This window comes from Staurois parvus, unplaced genomic scaffold, assembly GCF_062004578.1.
Source record: "Staurois parvus isolate SC_StPar_1 unplaced genomic scaffold, SC_StPar_1.0 ptg000744l, whole genome shotgun sequence".
NCBI classification, from domain to species: Eukaryota; Metazoa; Chordata; class Amphibia; order Anura; family Ranidae; genus Staurois; species Staurois parvus.
The window spans coordinates 1,067,915-1,089,977 of NW_028318540.1; the positions used below are offsets into that span (position 1 = coordinate 1,067,915).

General features: G+C 43.1%; 1 protein-coding gene across 1 annotated transcript in view; it reads left to right on the forward strand.

Annotated features, from left to right (window-relative positions):
• Positions 1 to 22,063, forward strand: part of TNNT2 (troponin T2, cardiac type) — a 141,655-nt gene that overhangs the window by 23,557 nt on the left and 96,035 nt on the right. The window contains exon 2 of the mRNA XM_089654092.1: positions 9,004 to 9,052. Within this exon, the coding sequence (XP_089510218.1) occupies positions 9,018 to 9,052 (35 nt within the window). The 5' untranslated portion in view covers positions 9,004 to 9,017. The remainder of the gene's footprint in view (positions 1 to 9,003; positions 9,053 to 22,063) is intronic.

Here is a 22,063-nt window from a genome sequence, read left to right on the forward strand (position 1 = left end):
GTAAAAGTCCAGGACCTGACGGTTTTACCAATTCTTACTACAAGTCTTTTCTTGACGTCTTGGGGCTTCCATTTCTACAGGCCTTCAACTCACTAGACACGCCAGGGCAGTCTATGCGCCATCTTTCCGAGGCTCACATCACGGTTATACCCAAAGAGAATAAGGACCATACATCACCTGCGAATTATCGTCCGATCTCTCTATTGAATGTTGATCTAAAGATTTTTGCCAAGATTCTGGCTACCCGTTTACAACAGGTAATAGATTCCATCATATCACCGGACCAGGTGGGCTTTGTTCCAGGGAGAGAGGCCAGAGATAACACTATAAGGGCCATAAATATACATCATTGGTTAACCCAAAATCAACAATCTGGATTCTTTCTCTCGTTAGACGCCGAAAAGGCGTTTGACAGACTAGCATGGGATTACCTAGAGGCAGTTCTGATTGGCATTGGACTACCTTTGCGCTTTTTGTCATTTATTCTGTCTTTATATAATGCCCCCACAGCACGAGTGCGAGTGAATGGCTGCCTTTCGGATTCCTTTTCAATCAGCAATGGGACTAGACAGGGATGCCCACTATCACCCCTCTTATTCATTCTTACTCTGGAACCTTTCTTGAACTGCATAAAAGATAATGATAACATTAAGGGGATTTTGATCAATGGCAAAATGCATAAAGTGGCAGCCTTTGCTGATGACGTGTTACTTTTCTTGACTGACCCACATATCACGATACCTAATTTGTTACAAGATTTCAAATTATTTCAGTATTTGGCTAATTTTAAAATCAACTTTTCTAAATCCCAAGCGCTTAATATATCATTGACTCCAGATGTGATTAGACAGGCGACACTAAATTTTCCCTTTACCTGGCAACGTGAAGCTATCACTTACTTAGGTATCCAACTACCATCACATCTTACAGAACTGTATACAAAAAATTTTCTTCCCCTCTTACGTAACATCTCCAAAGACCTCCAGACATGGAACAAACCTTGGTTCTCGTGGTTTGGTAGAGCAGCAATTCTTAAGATGAACGTGCTCCCCAGAATATTATATTTACTACAGACAATACCAATTCAATTGCCAAATTCGTTCTTTCAATCGTATAAAACGCTCTGCTCATCCTTTCTGTGGTATAATAAACGTCCAAGAATTAGCTATGCCCAACTCACTATGCCCAAGCAGAATGGAGGTATTGGATTACCAGATATTAACCGTTATTACAGGGCTTGCCACCTAGCCAGGTTGGTAGACTGGACCACGAATCACATTCCTAAGGTCTGGGTTGGTCTGGAGGCTGATTTTTCTCAGACGCCTCTTTCTACCTCCCCATGGCTGAAAAGTTCTCACGTCCCTTCTGAGTTTCGGAATCACCCACTTATAGGTCCCACATTACGCTGTAGCTCACAATTATTCCAGAAAAAAGAACTTTCTTCCTCTCCGAGCCCTTTCACTCCGATCAAAATGAATCCAGACTTTGTTCCAGGGATGTCTCCAACATTTCTCGCTGGGTATAACCGTGAGGATAACCTGACAGTACGTCAACTCTTCAAAGATTCTAAGCTCTTATCTAGAGAAGACATTACTCGGGCGTGGCCCTCCATCACTCTAACGCCTTGGATGTATAGACAATTACACCACTTTTTGCGTAACTCCCCACATTTACAGGATTTGTCAAGATCGCTTACTGCATTTGAGAAGCTCTGCTTTACAGACTCCCCTCAGCGGCATGTAATATCTAAGATATATTCTTTTTTGGAAAGTTCCAATACCTCTCATTTGCAGAGGGCTTGTATAGCCTGGCAACGTGATCTACAAATCCCACTCTCTCCAGAGGACTGGGACCGGATTTGTGACCACATACATAAAGGTTCCATGTGTGTTTCTACACAAGAAGGCAACTACAAAGTATTTTCCAGGTGGTACAGAGTTCCATCTGTGCTTCATAAATTTGATCCTAGTGTTCCTAACTTATGCTGGAGAGGTTGCCAGGCAACAGGCACTCTTTTGCATATATGGTGGGAGTGCCCGCAACTGCAGCCCTTCTGGATAAATGTTTTGGACATAATCGCACAAGTCACTACATACGCCCTAGACTTTACCCCAGCACAATGTCTACTCCATCATTCCTCTCTTCCTCTGAAGACCTATCGTAAGTCGCTTGCTTTACACATGATAAATGCGGCAAAACAGTGTATTCCTGTTCATTGGCGATCAGACCATATTCCCACCATGCGAGAGTGGATTCTTAGGATCAATAAGATCGCGGAAATGGAGGAGCTGATCTCAGTGGCGAAAGAACACTCCGAGCGATTCAGGAAGACATGGGCATGTTGGACTCACTTCCTATCTACTGAGACTTATCATGGCTTAATGAAGGAATGAGCGAGAAGATTTGGTAAACTGGAGAACCTCTAGAACTTTCACCCCAGGAATAATTCCTTTACTGGACTTTAAAGAGATTATAACCTTAATTTAAAACAGCATCTGTTATAACCAGGCGGATACTATGTGATGTGATTGGTTTAGTTATACTTATTTAATTCTAATCCCCAACTCCCCCCCCCCCTTTTTTTTTTTTTTTTTTTTTCTCTCTCCCCCTATTTATATGTCTTCCTTGTCCCACTCCTCCTCACTCTGATATTACTTCCCATACTCCTTTTCCATTTCCACTCGAGTCTCTTTCTTTTCTTTTCTTTCTCGTTTTAGCAACCCTTTTTCTCATATTCTAAATAGCAATATTATTTACAAGGATCAGAACACTTCTAGATGTACAAGTGTGATAATACTTTAGAAAACTAACCCACGATTTTTGGATACGGATATAGCAGACATATGTGCCTTGAGATAATACGTTTGTCTTGCGCCTCATAGTCTTGCTGCTTGAGCTCTCTCTACATAGAGACTAATGTATACCATATTTATCGAACATTACAGATGGTAAATATTATTACTATGGTTATACTTTTTGCATATGCTTTATTGTGGGAATTGGATACATGTTGCTCTAAAATATATTCTAACGTCCTATTCCCGTCTGCGATACGGGAGAACATATATGAAGATGTGCACGGACTGCGATCCGTATCTGTCTATGATCTGTTTTGTCTTTCTTACTTCAATAAAACTTTTTTGGAATAAAAGTCCATTTGCTTCCGATGGTTTTGCGACCGGGAGGGAGTTCTGTTAGTGACCAAGTTTTATTTTCTTGAAGTGATTTTATTTTTTCTTCAGCTGCTTTTCTCCACTGATCGGCTTCCCTTCTCGGCAAAGTTTCTATGTCTTCCCAGGATGTTGGCTCCTGTGTTTGACGTGTTTTAGCAGCGTATGATAACCTGCGGGGTGGTATCCCTTTTGTCATTCGAGAGGATCTTCTGATTTCTTGTTGTTCAGTGGATTCTATTGGCTCGTTGATTGTAAGTTCCACTTCTTGTTCTGGCTCTTGTCCTGCTTCGCATGGGTCAGTGTCTCTTGCCGATTCAGCGTGTAAATCCTCTCCACATTTTTCAAGAATTGTATTATCTGGTTCTTCACTTTCATCAAAATAAACACTGCGGCTTACAGTGACCTTGTTGGTCTTTGGACAAAGGATTCTATATCCCTTACTCTGCCCACTGTAGCCAACCAGAATGCCTTCTATGTCTTTGTTCTCCAACTTGGAGCGTTTCTGACTTGGAATGTGGGCATATGCTTTACAGCCAAATACTCTGATATGTCCTATGTTGGGTTTTGATCCATTCCACATTTCATATGGTGTACTCTCAATAGATTTTGATGGGAGCCTGTTTTGTAGGTATGTTGCAGTCATTATTGCTTCTCCCCAGTATTTGTTAGGTAAGCCAGCGTCCGTAATCATACATCTTGTCATTTCTACAAGAGTGCGATTCTTTCTTTCCGCTACACCGTCTTGCTCAGGAGTGTATGGTATGGTTGTTTGGTGTATAATACCTTGTTTCTTTAGGTATGATTCCATCTCTTTATTCATATATTCCCCTCCATTGTCAGTGTGTATTATTCCAGGTTTCCTTTGAAACTTGCTGCTTGTCATAGCTACAAACTCTTGAAATTTTTCTAATGTCTCACTTTTGTGCTTCATTAGATACTTTATTGTGTACCGGGAATAATCATCAATGAAAGTCAGTAAATATCTGTTCCCGCCAGGTGTGATGGTTTTCATTGGTCCGCACACATCACTGTGTATCAGTTCCATGGGTTTAATGGTTTTACTCTGACTGGTCTGTGGAAGAGGGGTTCGGGTGGCCTTTGCTTTGATGCAACACGTGCACTTGCTGAGTGTGTGGCAAGGCAATATTTTCATGTCTTCTGATAGACCTCTCTTTGCAAAGTCCTTTATAGCTTCTGGGTTTCGATGCCCCAGTCTTCTATGCCACAGGTGGATGCACTTGTCATGTGGGTTATGAGTTGCCGCATTAGCCTTCTCACTTTCAGTGACGAGTTTGTACAGATGTTCATTTAATCTTCCTCTTGCTAGAATTTGCTTTCCATTTTGAATTGTGCATTCATTACCTCTGAACTGGACAGTGAGTCCATTGCTTGCAAGGGTTTTAACTGATAGGAGGCTTCGTTCTAGGCTGGGAACATATAGAACATTCTTTACAAGGATGCTCTGCTTGCCCCCTGATGGCGTTTTGCAGTTCAGAAATCCCTGACCTTTACCTTCTGCTGTAATACTTTTCCCATTTGCTAGGAAGACTTTATCTTTTACACTAAAATCAATTTCTGTGAAGAATGTCTCGTCACTTGTCATGTGACTTGTTGCCCCTGAATCAATGTACCATCCATGTGAGGTACTATTCTGAGTCACTTTAAAAGTACCACTCCATGATGCACTTTCATTTTCTTTCATGACTGCTTTAGCTCTTTCTCTTGTGGGTAGCTCCCGCTTTCGCTGCTCAGCTTTCCAGATTGAACAGTTCTTTTTCAGGTGACCGGCCTTTTTGCAGCGAAAACATACCCTGGTTCCTTTGCTTTGTCTTATGCCTTCATGCACCTTCAGAGCTGCCTCTGGTCTCTCGTTCTCTTCACTATGCAAATTTTCGTTTCTTCTGCTGTATTCATCAATTAATTTTCCCTTAACATATTCTAGCGTCAGTTCAGTTTCCGGTCTAGTTTCTAGAGCATTTATAAGGGCACTGTATGATTCTGGAAGGCTGCACAGAAGTATTGAAACAACATGGTTGCTTTTTAAATCTTCACCTATTGCACCCAGCTGGTCCACAATTTCTAGCATAGCATTTACATGTTCACCCATTTTCTGCCCTTTTTCCAGCCTCATCTTATACAGTTTGCGCAGTAGATATAGTTTACTGTTTAGGTTTGCACGTTCATGCAGTTTTTGTAGTGCAGTCCACATACCTTTAGCTGTGCTTTCTTTCCTTATATGAATGAGTTGATCGTCCTCCACTAACAGGCTTATGACTGCTTTTGCTTGCCTGTTTTTCCTGTCCCATTCTTCTGGGTTGTCATTGGGTCTGTGAGTATCTAGTGCCTGCCACAAGTCATCTTTGGATAACAGCATTTCAAGCTTAAACTTCCATAGCTGGTAGTTGGTGTTGTTGAGCTTTGCTATTGTAAACTTCATATCTGAAGCACTTGCCATCTTTCAGTGAATTGGATTGTAAATGCAGCACTTACTTGCTTGTAGTTTTCCTTTTTTTCAGTGTCTGGAGCTGGGCCCATAACCTGTTGGTTATGTGTTATAGAAGACACTGGTAGTAATAGCAGAATTCAGGCTTTACTTGTGTGGCTTAAGTTACAAACATATAGAGCACATTGCATCAGACTGTATAACAGACTCATTACTTCCTGAAGAGATGATAGAGAAGAATAAAGAAGCAGCAAGTTTTACACATACACAACTAGTAACCTTTAGCGTACAGTGCCATCTACTGGTCAAGTGATATTACCACAGAATACTGTATATAGTACATTATAGTACATGCTGTTGCATTCCCAACAGGCATCATTAGAATCCTCCCTTGCCTGGGTCACCAACAGCCTCCCAGTGGGTAAACACAGATAGCATACCTGTAAAGTAATTAACCCCTGCTAGGGGAAACTGCTGCACTCTGCCCACAGGAAATATCTTTGACGGCTCCTTAAATCCGGAGTGACGTCACCGCCGCCTGTAGCGCACATGTGCCACATCCCCTGGAGACCCCCGGCAGTGCAAGAGTGCTTGCGCAGCTGCTGTTGACTAACAGAGATGCGTATGCATGAACCAAGCCTTGATGTTACCCAAGGCTTGAGCATGGGCAGAAGCAAACAGGAAGAGGAGCTGCGGCCTGGGACGCAGGATGCATTCCAGCTGCCATGAGAGGCCAAAATACACTAGAGCCAGGGAATACAGGAGACAATACTTATAAACATAAACATCTGCCATGCAGCCATAAATGAATACGTTGGTAGATGACAATCACGTGACCCTGGGACTGGACAGGGGAGAACAGCTGCAGGATCCACACTGGGCAATCCATGACCACCTGCTAATAGCAGGGCAATTTGGTCAGTCACACAACGCCCACTGATTACAGGGCTCTGGATCTTCAGCTACACTAAGACTTGCATGCCCACCTCAACCCTTCTGATAGCTGCGGAATACTGGAACCACTAAGGTAAGTATCACCTGGCAACACTTGAATCCGACCTGCATGCTGAGTCACCAGACCCTGGTCACAATGGATAAACAAGAGGTAAGGAAGTAACTTCCAACCAACAGGTCTTATGAGGAGTACAAAAAAGAAACACAGCCTTTGGCTATGAGCCAACATTTATGGGAGTGAGTTCCTATAGAGTCGAAGAGGAGGCGGGGTAAACCCATACATATGCTGCCATGGAGTATGTCAGGAAAGTATTGTACCCAGGATCAGCATATGTCAATGTGCAATGTCAGGTTCCTGCAGACTCTCAGTACAGCTACTGCCGTTCAGGAAGAATTAACGAACTACGAGAGCGCTCTTCAGTGCCCTTGCAGTTCATTGAGAACTACAAGCTGTCTGCTGCAATGGCAGATGGGACTTGTAGTTTACTCTTTTACTACTGCTGTGAATGTTTGATTCACTGTATTTAAATTTTGACAGCGGGTGCAGGAAGAGGATCCATTGTCATCATGGAGGACTGAGGGGGGACTGCTGCCTTAGTAACCAGTTGCATGTTACATACTGAATGTAACATGTTACTAATAGTGAACTTATCATTTAAGTAATTCACTGAGACAAGGAAGACTCTGAGAATACTGAATACGTGGGACAGAATAACAGTGAATCATCCAGTATTTGTAAATAGGAGTTATAAATGGCGTACCCCATATTTCTCCAATTTTACTATCTGTCAAAATTGACAACTTATGTGCCAACATTTTGTTGCAGTATCCTAACTTATCATTATTCTGTTATTTTGACAGCAATCTCTAAATGAGAAACCGGAAGCATGACTGTAGAATTGATTTATTGTTTTTTTTGTTCCCCTTAAAACAGTAATAAGCTCAAAAACAAAATAATAAATATTCTGCAGTTTAGCAATCATTAGGTATGGAGGATGCATTCGTTTGCTTTTATTTTCACCAGATCTTGCCAGTAAAACACCTCCTATAGTAGTCTAGGTTCACACCTATGCAGGTTGCATTTGAGGCGATTCTGCATTGAGTTTTGCGTTCTTGCACTTGTATTTTTGCTGCGCTTTTGCAGAGTTTTTAATGTGGTTTTTTCATTTTTTTTCTTGTTGCTAGGCAGGTTTTAAATGCAAAACGCATCAAAAACACAGCAAAAATGCAATACATGCTTTTCTGCAGCATTCCCATTAAAATCTATAGAACCAAAAACACAACATTTTGCGTTCAGAAAAGTCTCTGACCCTTTCCAAAAAATGCACCGGTGAAAACGCAGAGATGTTAACATGTCTCATAGGAAATCATGTTAAATGACTATATTGCTTTTCTACAAAACGTGGCAGAAAACTCTTAGGTGTGAACCTAGGGTAAGGCTGTCTCCACTCTGGATGGAGGAGAAACAAATAAACCATTGAACAGCAGCATTGTTAATCCGTGGAGAGGGTACTGGATGTACTAGCACATTTAGATGAACTTCACCAAGAAATTAAAGCCAAACTCCAGGCAACACTTTTTAGGCATTTATAGCAACAGCTTTTTTTTTCTTTTGGAATAAAGGTTTTATACAAATAAATGAAAGCTCGCCATTATAACCAGTGGATGAATAGAATACATGCTCAATCTCTCTTGTCAATACCTCAATAGGAAAAACTGGTGCATGAAAAGATGTGCTCTGCTCAAAATGACATGTAATAGTCCTACATACAGGGCAAGGTAGCACTAACCGCCCTCTGAAAAGTGTTCTGCGGTTGATTACTTTTGCAGAGGGCGGTATATCCACAGCTCGACGTTCAGGAAGTGCTACTGCCTCCTCCTGATAACTTTTTAAAAGTTTTTAAATTGATGAATAGCAATTTTACATTGTGGAACTGTGCCGCAACTGTCAGGCATTGGACTCATGATTGCGCTGCATCCCTATTGATCTCAAAGGGTGAGTGTGACATGTGGTGCCACCTTTTAAACTCTGCAGTCCCAGTTAAAATTGCCAAAACAAAGCATTGTGCCTGCAGCATGTGTACAGCCCTATCAGACTGTAATGTTAGAATTTCAATGGGCTGCTGGGGAGCAGTACAGCTGCAGCTCGGACATCTTCTTTCATGGCCCTGGCCACCAGTGTGAAAGATCCCTAAGAAAAACTAAATCAGCCACCACATCTATGAAATGGTAATCTGAAATTTAATAAAGTTTTGTTTTTGGATTTAGTACTTTTAGTTCTTTAGCTCCCATATTTTCTGTTAAAATATCCATCAGATAATCCAGCACTGCTACATGTTCTGCTACAAAATATAATATAACTAGAACCAAACTATTTTGATTTAATAAATCGGTAACTATATTGTGTCTGTGATTTTTTTTTTGTCCTTTCAGTACCTGATCCCACCATGTCAGATACAGAGGAAATAACAGAAGAATATGAGTATGTATTTTATTTGCTTTAGAATGTACTAAATTTAAAAGTGCATGTCTAGTATATGTTGGTCACAGGGGCCGACTGACCATTTAAGCACTCGGGCACTGCCCGAGGGCCCGGAGTCAGTAGGGGCCCCATGAAATGCCCCTGGTACAAGGACAAGGACACATGGGCCCCATGATCCCAAATTGCCCGGGGTCCCATGAGTTGTCAGTCCGCCCCTGGTTGGTCATCACACTATAACATATTGGTTTGTTCTTTCATTAGATATTTATCATGGCATAACTAACAGGACATGCTTTACTAAAAGTATAATTAAAGAACCTCCTGTGCTTTAGGTGGATAGACTACTCCAAGCTGCCAACACCCACCTTTATACCAAAAAGTCCACAAAAAATAGATAATATATGGTGTAGCGCTAAGTCATATAAGCAGTATGATATATATTAAATAAACAGATAGATGACATAAAACACACACAGATAGATGCACATAAAATCAATCCACATGTAATTGCCCCAATTGGGGGAGCCAGTGAGTGACTCAGTGAACATACAGTAGTTCCAGAGCAAGAACACAAAACAGTAAGTGTAACACACTTATTAGGTGGTAATAGTGAGTTCATACACAGTCCACTTCAAACACAAGTGAAAGATCTTCATATACGTGAAAGTGCTACTGGTGTCACAATCCTAGAGTGGTCTGAGTGCCCCCCCACCTCCTTGCAATGACCGCAAGGGCTAGCACACTTTGTTGCATATAGCACGTATCCCATTAGGCCAAAATGTATACTGCTACATATCTTTGGAAAAATAACCCTAATCAGTGTATATTATTTAGTCTGTGTGAAAGTTATAGAGTCTACAAGCTATGGTACGTATCATTGAAAATTGATCAATCCTGATGTACTGACACTCATTTCTTGAGGCTCTAAAATGCCAGGACAGTACATATACCCCCAAATGACCCCTTTTTGGAAAGTAGACAGTCCAAGGTATTTAGTAAGAGGCATGGGGAGGTTTTTGAAGTTTTTCCCACAATTTTTTTCACAAAATTGTCACCTTAACAAGTTATTTCTCACACACGACACAGGCATACTTGCAACTACACCCCAAAAAACATTCTGCTACCCCTCCTGAGTATGGTGATACCACATGCATGAGATATTTTTCACAGCCTAGTCACATAGAGAGGCCCAACATCTAAGGAGCACCTTCAGGCATTCTATGGACATAAATTACACATTTAATTTGCTGACTACCTATCACACTTTTGAAGGCCCTGGAGTACCAGGACAATGGAAAACCCCCCAAATTGAAAGCAAACACCCCAACTTATATTCTATGAGGCATAATGAGTCTTTTGAACATGTAATTTTTTTCCACAAGTTTTTGGAAAATGAGGAAAGAAAATGAAAAATTACTTTTTTTTAACTCAAAGTTATTATTATTATTATTATACAGTATTTATAATAGTTCGCTCAGCGCTTTTCATTACAAAGGGGGACAGAACATGTGACAGAACAATAACAATACAATGCAAAACATGAGGGGATCGAGGGCCCTGCTCTTTCAAGCTTACAATCTAGGAGGGAGGGGATGGTGGCACAGGAGGAGATAGCTGTGGGGGATGGAGTGGTAGGAAGAGTGGAGGAGGTCGGCAAGTTAGAAGGGAGTGGGGTAGGCTTCCCTGAAGAGGTGGGTTTTCAGGGTGCGCCTAAAGGAGAGGAGAGTAGGTGATAATATGATGGGTTGGGACAGGGAGTTCCAGAGGATAGGTGACACCCTGGAGAAGTCCTGGAGGCGGGCATGGGAGGAGAAGACCAGGGAATTAGAGAGAAGGAGGTCTTGTGAGGAGCGGAGTGTGTGTGCTGGGTGGTACTTGGATATTAGGTCAGTGATGTAGTTCAGGGCAGTATGGTGGACGGCTTTGTACGTCAGTGTTAGGATTTTGAATTTGATCCGTTGCGCAATCGGAAGCCAGTGGAGGGATTGGCAGAGGGGGGTGGCAGAAATGGAGCGGTTGGAAAGGTGAATGAGGAGTTTGGATGTAAATGGGAGCAGGGAGATGGGTCTGAGGTCATTGGGGTCCAGGGAGGGCTTTTTAAGTATGGGGGTGATGTGTGCATGTTACAGAGGGGAGGGAAAAGTGCCGGAGGAGAGTGAGAGATTAAAGATGTGGGTGAGGGAGCATAGGATGGAGGGGGAGGGAGGTTGTAGGAGTTGTGAGGGGATAGGGTCGAGGGGGCAGGTGGTGAGGCGGGCATCAGAGAGGATCTTCCTCGATGGTAGTAAGGTCAAAGGTGTGGAGTGTTGGGGGGGCTTCAGTATGAGGAATGTAGGGTGGGGTGGAAGTGGAGGTCAGAGCAGTGGTGGGGCCGTGGGAGAGGGGTGATGAGGGGGTAGCTGAGTGAGGGGGAACGGGGTTGGAAGGAGTTTGAGCAGCGACGAAGTCCCTGCGGGTTATGTCGAGGGAGAGGGGGGATGAGGGGGTAGCTGTGTGAGAGGGGACGGGTTGAGAGGGCATGTGAGTTGCGGCGATGTCCTTGCGAATTGTGTCAATCTGGTTTTTGAAGTGATTGGCAATCTCAAGGGCGGTGACTGAGGTGCTGGGTGGAGGTGGGGGTGGAGAGAGTAGAGAGTTGAAGGTGGAGAAGAGTCGGCGAGGATTGGAGGAGAGGGCCTTGATGAGGGTCAGGAAGTAGGCTTGTTTGGCTGCGTGTAGGGAGGAGGTGTAGGTGTGGAAGGCAGATTTGTAGCGGGTGAAGGCTTGTTGGGATTTGGTTTTGCGCCATAGTCGCTCCAGGGCACGACTGTGTCGTTTGAGGGTTTTGGTGTGATCAGTCTGCCAGGGCTGGAGCGGTCGGGGTCTGATGTTGCGTGTGGTTAAAGGCGCTAGTGAGTCAAGGGCTGTTGACAGCGCGTTGTTGTAGGCAGCCATAGCCAAGTCGGGGCAGGACAGGGGGAGGACGCTGTCATGGAGTTGATCAGCTGCAGAGTGGAGGGGGGCAGGGTTAAGGTTGCGGAGGTTACGGCTGGTAGTAGTGTGACATTTGGAGGGGTAGGCGTTGGAGGATGAGGAGATAGAGAAGGTAATCAGGTTGTGGTCAGAGAGAGGGAAGGGGGTGTTAGTGAGGTTGTGTGGAGCGCAGCGGTTGGAGAAGACAAGATCAAGGATATTACCGTCGGAGTGGGTGGTGGATTGTATGCACTGTTCAAGTGCAAAGGAGGAGGTTAAGTGAAGGAGATGGGATGTGGCCGGGTTGTCAGGGTTGTTGACAGGTTGACAGGGATGTTGAAATCCCCAAGGATGATGGTGGGTAGCTCAGAGGAGAGGAAGAAGGGTAGCCAGGAGGAAAAGTCATCCAGGATTTATAGGATATTTTTAACACACAGCATGGACAAAGCAAGAATGGGAGGCATAGTAGCCCATCATTTGTGTCAGTGGGAGGAATAAATCCACAATATTGGTGTCAGTGGGAGGAATAGTGCCACATTATCTGTGTCAGTAAAAGGAATAGTGCCCTTTTGTTGATGTCAGTGGGTGAAATAGTGACCTATTGTTGGTGTCAGTAGGAGGAATAAGGCCCACCCTTGCTGTCAGTGGCACCATTTCTCCCACTGACACCAATGACAGAGTACCATTCCTCTGATACTAGCAATGGGGTGCCATTGCTCCCACTAACACCTATAAAGGGGCATCATTCCTCCCAAAGACACCAATAAAGGGGAACTGTCACACTCATTGATGTCAGCAATGAGGCACTATTCCTCCCACTGGCACTGACACCAATAATTATTCACTATTTGCTATTCTCACTAGCTACAATCTGGCCCCTAACAGTCTGATGGAAAGTAAACTGGCCCTTTTTCTGAAGCATATGAGGACATCTGGTCAAGAGCCATTACATGACAAAAACATCTATTAATACAGTGCTTTGTCTCATTCTGTCTTTCTCTTAGACATACAGCAGAGGGAGGTATACCAATGTATTATACATTATTGTTCCACAGTGCACGGAGCTTTGTATAGAACTAAAAAAAAAGCAGCGCTTTACATACATATTGTAAATTCACATTAGTCCCTAACCATCAAGGAGTGTACAATCTAAGGTCCCTAACTCACATTCATGCATACACATACTAGGGCCAATTTAAAAAGAAGCCAATGAACCTACTAGCATGTCTTTGGGGTGAGGGATGAAACCCACGCAGGCACAGGGAAAACATACAAACTCCAGGCAAGTATTGCCATGGTTTGGAATTTGAACAAACGACTCTAGTGCTGACAAGACCTTTTTTCTTTTTTATTATTATGTAATACATTCCTCTCCATTCTCTTGTTTCCCTGTGTTTTCATTACAAAAATTCTGGGTACTTTTTTTTAGATTTGTTTGGTTATCTCTGCAGTCAGGACAAATAAGAATATATTTCAAATTTGTATCTTAGCAGCACAAACTATTTAAATTTTTTCCAGTATTTCCCTGATTTACAAAATTAGCAAAACATTTTTTGACTGTATGTTCCCAAAAGAAATGCAATTCTATCATAGAATAATTGTGTAATGTTTTCGTTACAACAGAAAGTGGTAAAACAAATATTTCAAATTTAATCTGCACACAGCAAAATTGAAAAATTACCTGTGGACACAATGGTGTGACATAGCCTCAGTCATGGAACTGTTAAGCAAGCCATTTGCAAAAGATAGTTGTTGGAAAATCTACAGGCAACTGTACTGACATTAGACAATAATTGAAATGTGTGTAGCCAGCCAGTTTCAATGTCTATCTTCAGTAGATGGATAGAGGTGTTCGCTTAATTTAGATACCAAGTTTTTCTGGCTGTTGTCATGGTGATGAAAACGGAAGCTATTCAATTTGGGGCTAATGTATGAAAAACATACTTGTAGTGCTAACACCACGACCCCGCCCGCTTGATAAAGTTTGTCCTCAATGGTTGCCCTGACCTTGCAGGTCTTCCGACACCTATGACACTCTGGGTTAAGACATACTGTACTTCAACAGTATAGGATAATAATTCAAGAGACGCAATTCTTTAGTAACACCTCTATATTAGTCTTGTTCAAAAGAGTGGACCAGGAAAATAATGGGTTTAGGATATACAACCCAAGTTAACACATAAAGATGGAAAACTACTAAACTAGGAATATTCAGTTAGCAACGTTTTAATGAATTATACAGGAATGAGTAGTAAGCTTCAACTATTAAACTGCAATATTAGCAAGAGGGGGGAAAAAAGGCTTGTTGACTTGTCAGCTCCTTCTAGACCATCAGAGCAGCAATGGTGAATGCAGAGATTTAAATGTATGTTCTGACATGGATCTATCTAGGGGGGTGCGGTGGTGGTCTACACCCCCCAGATTCCAGTTGCGCCCCCCCAAAGCTTCCACCCCCACAACATCACAACCCTCAGCCACTCCTGATGCTGTGCCCAGCTGTCCCCCATCCCTGCACTGTACATGCACAGTCTGAGCACAGATAGCAAATTCTCCTCCTCGGCTCTTCCCCACACTTCACAGAGCTGAAATCCGATTCTACGTGCACATCGTAGCTGAGTGAAAGAGAATTGGATTGCAGGTCTGTGTTGTGTGGGTTAGAGTCGAGGAGGAGATCTTGCTGCCTGTGTTCAGATTGTGCATGTACAAGGAAGCTATGCTGAGTGCCCTGCCAGCAGTCACTCCTGTCCTCTATCCTTCCAGTGATGACCCCAGTCTTCTCTCCTGCCAGCTGTGACCACTTTCCTCTCTCCTGCTAGTGGTGACCCCTGTCCTCCGCTCTGCCAGCATTAACCCCTGTTCTTTGTCCTGCCACAGTGACCCCTGTCCTCTGCCCTACTGATTCCCATTACATTGCCTTACCAATTCCTGTGCACTACCCTGCTGACCCACTGTACACTGCCCAACTGACCTCTGTACGCTGGCCGAAAAACAAATAGCCCCAGTACACTGGCCTACAAACTGCTGATCCTATCCTCTGCCCTGCTGACCCCCTGTACATTGCCCTGCTGACCTACCATTCTCTGCCCCCCCCTGACATTTGTTACTGCATCCCCACATCAGACAGGCCTGCCCTGTACTCCAACATAAGTAGATATAAGTACCCTGAGTACCTATAGAACTTGATTCCTGTGATGTTTAACTGCCTCTCGCCTGCCATATAAGGTAATGACGGGTGCAAGGTGGTTCTCTCATTCTGGGAAGATGGCATATGACGTCCTCCCATTCTAACTGCGCTCCGGAAGCGAGCAGCGCGGCGATTCGTGGGGACACAGCGGATCACCGATCAACGGAGAGAGCCGAAGATGTCAGCTCAATCATGTGATCAGCTGTGTCCAATTACAGCTGATCGCATGTAAATAGGGAAATGTCGGTTTTTGGCATTTCTCTCCTGACGAGCTGTCACGCTGACAGCTCGAGAGAAGAGCTGGTAATCAGCATCCCTCAGAGGGGACATGTGCACTGATCATCAGGGCACTGATGATCAGTGTAGCTCCAGCAGTGCCACCTGTCAGTGTCCATCAGTGCCAGCTGTCAGTGCTCATCCATGCCACCTGACGCCTGATGGCCTGTCAGTGAGCATGCACAGATGTCTGTGTAAAGACCAGGTAGTGACAGTCCCGATGCAGAGAAGCTGATGTGATGCTGGTATGGTAATTGGTGTAACCACTGTGCTGAACTGGTGTGCAGAGTCCCACAGCAGTAGGCCAGTAATCTGTCCGTGGAAGAGAACAGCAGTCCCCCTGTGTTCAACGTTGAATTCCATGCCACGTGAGAGAGAGTCAGTTCCTTGCTGTGTAAAATATATCTGCTCTCCCAGCAACCTTCTGGTTTCCCAGCTCTCTGGTAGTTGTAGTTCAATCAGCACTCAGAAATACAGTATGTATTGGCTATAGGACTACAGGTTCCAAGATCCTCCGCTTTCAGAAAAACTGGATCCACTCTGCTGTCAGGAAGTGATGTAGCAGTCCCAGTACTGAACACTAGGGAGGACATGATTAATCATAGTCTGATCTCTAAGTGTCCCTGAAAGGCATAATGATATAGCACCTGGCTACATACTAATGGTACATGTTCTTCTTGTCAATAGCAACCAATCAGCTTCTATAATTTTTACAAATCAGGTTTAAAAAAAACTAATGAAGTTCTAAATAACAAAAGATATTTTTTTCTTTTTCATACATTTCATGTATCAGTTTAGAACCGCCATCATATTTTTATTGCTGTCTATAGCCTCATTTGGTAGATTTTGCTTCACTTCCTGTCCTGATTACAGTGTTGTCACTAGAGTAGGAAGAAGGGTGTACTCACACTTGGGACACAGACAGTAATAAAAAGTTGCTGATGCTTCTAACCTTTTTCCGCTTTCTTTATCCCACATCAGAAGGGCGATTTCTTTGAAGAGATCCATATTTTTTACAGAAATTTATTGCTAAGGTTGTCAGTAAATTTTTACGGAATCACTAACTTACTCATTTTACAGCGATTTGTGACTCCGCCACTCTAGCAATTGAGATTGTGCAGCATTTCATGCCAAGCTAGCCAGCGACAGTCACTATTTACCTCTAGGGCTTAGATACAAATTATTGAAGGGGAGCGATATGTAGCAGAGCATACCAAATACAATGATGCAGCACTCATTTATCTATTTTAACTAGTAGCAGTGACAAATTGTTTCTTAGACACAAAATATAAGCAACTATAGCAAATAAATCAGTAGCTAAAAATCTCTGTTTATCACTGGCATTAGCATCGCCCATCTGTCCCGACTTTTATGCAGGCCAAATATAGGTTGAATTCCGAACAAATTTTCTTTAGAAAATCAGATATTTTGTGCGTTTTGTAATCCGATGATGCCACCGTTGATTTTGAAATTCAACCAACCAAGCCTTCAATTTCACCTCATGTTGAAAAGAATTTTCATGGCCAAGAATTATCTTTCCAGGTCACAGCTCATGCTCATTTCTTTTTCAATTACATTTCGTGCATGATTCTCCCATCTTTGATTAGAAATTCGTTCGATCATTGCTGTGGCCCACTAATGGTGCAACATTTTCTTTCAGAATTCGACCCATGTATGGCCAGCTTTAGGCACCATACACACAGGATTTTTTTCCTGCCCTGGATGCCTACGCTCCAAGGAAGGAAACAGCAGCACTAATAGTGTGCCTAAATGTGCTTCAAGCTCTTGGGTGTTCATTTATTCCATTGGCCAGAATATTAGATGCATTAAATATTATTCTGGCCAGTGGAATGAATGAATGAACGGCCAAGTGCTAAACACACCTAGTACTAAAGCAAGTTCACATTTGTTTACACGAGATGGGTGTTTTTTTGCAAAACTGTAGCGGCCCCATTTTTTTTCTTTGCCTCTAAACAGCCCTACCCGTAAATGCCTATGTGTGCATGGACATATAGGCTAACATGAAGGGGCATTTAGCAGCTGAAAAAAACCCCCTGCAAAGCTCCTCTAAAAGTGATGTTTTTAACACCTTGTGTGAATAAGGCCTTAGAGTCTCATAACCTGCAGGAAGTGAGGAAAATCTGGCCAGCTGGACCACAGGGATTAACAGGGCCGTGGATATAGGGGTACCACTGGTCCTCCTGTATGGGGCCCGGACTAGCAGGGGGGCCCAAGCAGCTGGGTGTATTGGATTGGGTGAATCAGATGTGGGCAGGGAGGGTGATCTGCACAGCGGGGACCTGATCCCCTGTGTTACTGTCTCTGCAGCACCTCCCGGTGTACCATACATTTCCCCATGCTGCCCAAGCCCCCCCCCGTGTGCCCCCCCCCCGCCCCTGCAATGCTTCTGGCTTCTCTCCTCTCCTTCCCATCTGCAAACACACTATATGATCCTTTGGATGAATAGTGGGGGAAGGGTCCGTAAATATGTCACATTTACCAGCCTCTTCCTTTCCTGAATGAACACAATGAGTGATTGGTACTGATCAGTCACTGTGTTCATTCATAACTTAAGCATAGTAAACTGTGTTTAGTTGGGGGCCCTGTCACAAAGGGCCCCATGGTTTATAACAGCAGCCCCCTTTTATCAAAAAAACATTATGTAATGGATGGGGTTCCACTGTAATATAGTTGACCCTGAAACATGGGCCTTGCACAGATTTGCTTGATATGGTCTGGAATATCTGCAACTGGCAAAAATTCCTTAATCTATTTAATATCTGTGTCACAGCTATGATTTATTTTTCAGAAATTAAGGAGTTAACCTCTCAATTGTAAGGTCTTTGTCAGGAACGCTCACACCTATATCATGCCCATGTCTACTGTCTTCACACCTCACTCTTTCAGCATGTCTCCCGCCCCACCCAATATTTTCTCTTTCATTGTGTGAAAGTCTGTGAGATAAAGTGGTGAATCAGACTCATCATCAGCAATGTACATAGTTTGGCATGCTGCCACAGTACCATGTGTTAATGAGTAGAATTCTCAGAATATAATTTATCTTGTCATTTGTGACTAATCTTTTTGGCTGAGATTTTACTATTTCCTGTACATTCAGCTTATTTTCAGCTTCCATTTTAGCCATAGGCAGTGGTGTCATGCATTACATCCTGATGATCTGGTTTGTTCACAGGGTTAATCCTTTGTTGCAGGAACATAAGAGTCTCGGGTTAGGTGAGGCACTTCTTTAGGGTACAGAGAAAAATGTCTTATGCAGCCTCCTTGCAACCTATCACTTTGCCTCGTAGAAAATTGAATTACAGGGTATAAGTTCCATGAGCTCTTTTCTACAAGTGCTACATTTTGATGGATGGATGGCAGAAAGTCAGACAACTTCAGGATTACTGTAAGGAGGAGAGTCATATTGACATCACTTCCACCTTTATAACTAGAATAGGAATATTTTAGGTGTAGAAAGGAGAATATAATTGGCTTGCAATTCTTTTTGTGTCGGTGGATTCCAGTGGGGAAAAGGAAGTGGCAACCGTTTATCCTTAAAGCAATGGGTTTAGTTCCACATCAAGACTGAAAATAGTCAAATTCTTACATGAGCCTAATTGTAACATTGGCTTTTAACCAGCAAATTATATGTTCAGGATATCCTTCTAATTTGATTACCAGCTAAAAACTATCTTTTTTCTATTTTTTATTGTGTGGCAGAGATCAGTATTCTCTACTCCCAAATTTTGGCAGTGTTGTGGCAGCTGCTGCTGAAACTTCAGAATGTCTATACAGGCCATGTACTGCCTCTCACTGCAGATCAGTAAGAAACAAATCTCTGGCTTATCAGTACTTGAAGCAAACCTGTAAAAATGAAATAAAAAGAAAAGAGCCAATTATGCTACATTGCATCGAAGACACATCCATGTGACTACATCTTTGCTCTGTGTTCTGTTTCAAAGGTTGATATATGCAATGAGATACCTCCTTAGAACCCAGACTGTACGGACAGTTTGACCACTTGTTGACTTAGTACATCCGCTGATGATAAAATGATATTAGAGTTTTTAAAAAAAAAAAAAAAAATGATACCAGGATGATGCCTGCAGCTGCAGGCATCACCCTGGTATAACCATTCAAAGTCCAGTGATGTACCAGTATGTCGCTGGTCCTTGTTGGGTGTATATGCTATGTTCTTTTTTTTTTATGCAGCCTGTGGGTTGAATAGAAAAAAAAAAAGAGAAGAAATCTCTGCCAGAAAAGGTGTGTGGTATGCCCACCATTAGAATACTTCCTTGCATTTACCCACTTCTAATGGTGGGCACACATGAAAAGTGCCAACAAATAATACAAACTATATATGCCAAAGCATAGGGGCCATCTACCCACTGGCCACCCCAGGCCCCCATGCTTCGGCATATATGCTCTTTTTTAAACTGCGGATGAAAAATCTCATCCAACAGCGCTACCCACACTGATTTATGTATATTCTGAGAGCCAGTTCCTGTTGCTGTCAGAATAAACAGATCAGTGCTGCAGCTGAAAGCATTCCTGCAAAGAAAACAGCAATGGTTAACAATAAAACAGAACCAATGAAACAGTAACAATAAAACAGTAAAAGTAGAACAATAACAAAAATGACAACAACAAAATAAACTATAACTATTTTTGGTTTTTAAAATGTTTAATTTTTTGGGGGATTTGTACTTTTTATTTAGTTTTTCAATTAATTTATTTTTTCAAACTTTAACGTTTTAAAAACAGATGGTAGGGTCTCTCCAAATGCGATAGCCAGTTTCCTGACTACCTAACATCTTTCGAGACCCTGTGCAAATGTGCCCTGAACTGTGCCATGCTGTACCCTATACTAATACTCCACTAGTGTATGGTAGTGACGGAAGCAGTCCTTGATGCAGAGGCCAGGTTGGTCAGGACAGGAGGGACAAAAAAAGTGGCTGTCACGCCTAATTCCATGTCTGCTACAGACACATCTTTTTTGGGGGTTCCTTTGGTTTGGGGTACCAGGAATAGCATCTGGAAAATGCCTCTCATGCAGCCGGCTAACTGCATCTGGGTTGGGGGTTGGGGCCACAGCACCTTCTGGATACAAAAGGGCCATGATGATCTCTTCCTCATCCACCATGTCCAGTTACTTTGTAAAGAACAAAAGCATTATATAAAGCCAACTGAAATAAATAAACAGACACTTTTTTTGTACCAGCATCTGGCTTTTTGGGAAACTAAGTATGGCTTCATCATCTGGTCGTTGAAGTCCACCCCTCCCATGTTAAGGTTATAATTATGGACACATAGGAGCTTCTCAACAACACCAGCTGCCGTGGTAATTTGGATGGTCGTATCTGCATGAATGGAAGGCAGAAAGAAAACATCCTGTTTGTCCTTCCACTTCACTGCGAGCAATTCTTTGTTTCTCAAGCAGGGTTTTTCCCCTTTCTAAGACAGGTATTTAAAGCTGTTGGGGGAAGGGAAGGAGCGATTAGGTCGCACAGTCGCACAGTGCCACATGCGCCAATTCCAAGATTGTACAAATGTCTAAATAGCATGCGTGAATAAAAATTGTCCATGTATATGTGGTACCCCATATGGAAAAGTCCCAAACTATCTTGCCACTGCTCCCCTCGTAGTCTGGGCATCCGGGGGGCTCCACATGACTATCTTTTCCCTCATAAATCCAAAACTTATATGTATAGCCTGTTGCCGTCTCACAGGTCTTATACATCTTGACCCCATATCTGGCATGCTTGCTGGGGATAAATTGTTTGAATGCAAGGTGGCCCGAAAAATTAATGAAGTACTAATCAATGCAGATGTTTTGCTGGGGAGTATACACATCTGCAAATTTCTGCTTAAAGTGATTTACGAGGGGCTGAATTTTGTGGAGCCGGTCAAATTCAGGGTCACCCCGAGGACGAATCAGTGTGTTGTCGTTGAAGTGCATAAAATGCAATATCGTCTCATCATGCATTTGTACCACCTCAGCAACCTGGGAATGGGTTTGGGTATGCCTGATCTTAGCAGGGACCTCTTCTCCGTCATCTGAGCTATCTGTCAGGGTGCCGCTGCTGTCTACAGGTTCCCCTTCACTCTCACCTGACATGCTCAGAATCTTGTAGGCCTCTTCACTAGTGTACCTTTGGTTGGACATTTTGGCCACTAAATTTATAGGTACCTAGTGCGACTCACTGGAAAAAGAGCGCCTGGCTGTCAGAGACTGTTTGAACCACTACAAAAAATTTACCGACAAGTGCTAACAGAGATCAGGCCTGATTCTGTGAACACTACGGTTTTGTGTGTAATGTATCAAGTGACAGTTATCTACTGACACTGCACTTGCTGGGGGAGAAGGGAAGGGGAGCATAGGGGCTAAACACAGGTGCTAGCAGGTGTCAGGGCTGATCCCGCTAACGCTGCGTTTTTGGGGACGCTATACTAATGTGAACGCTGGTATAGCACTGATCTGATCAAAGATATTGATCCTTTCAGACACTATACAAGGGCAATCAAGGGATTAAATGTGATTACTGGTTTACTAGCGGGCAATCTGACACTATCTGGGAGGGACGCTAACTGACGCTAAC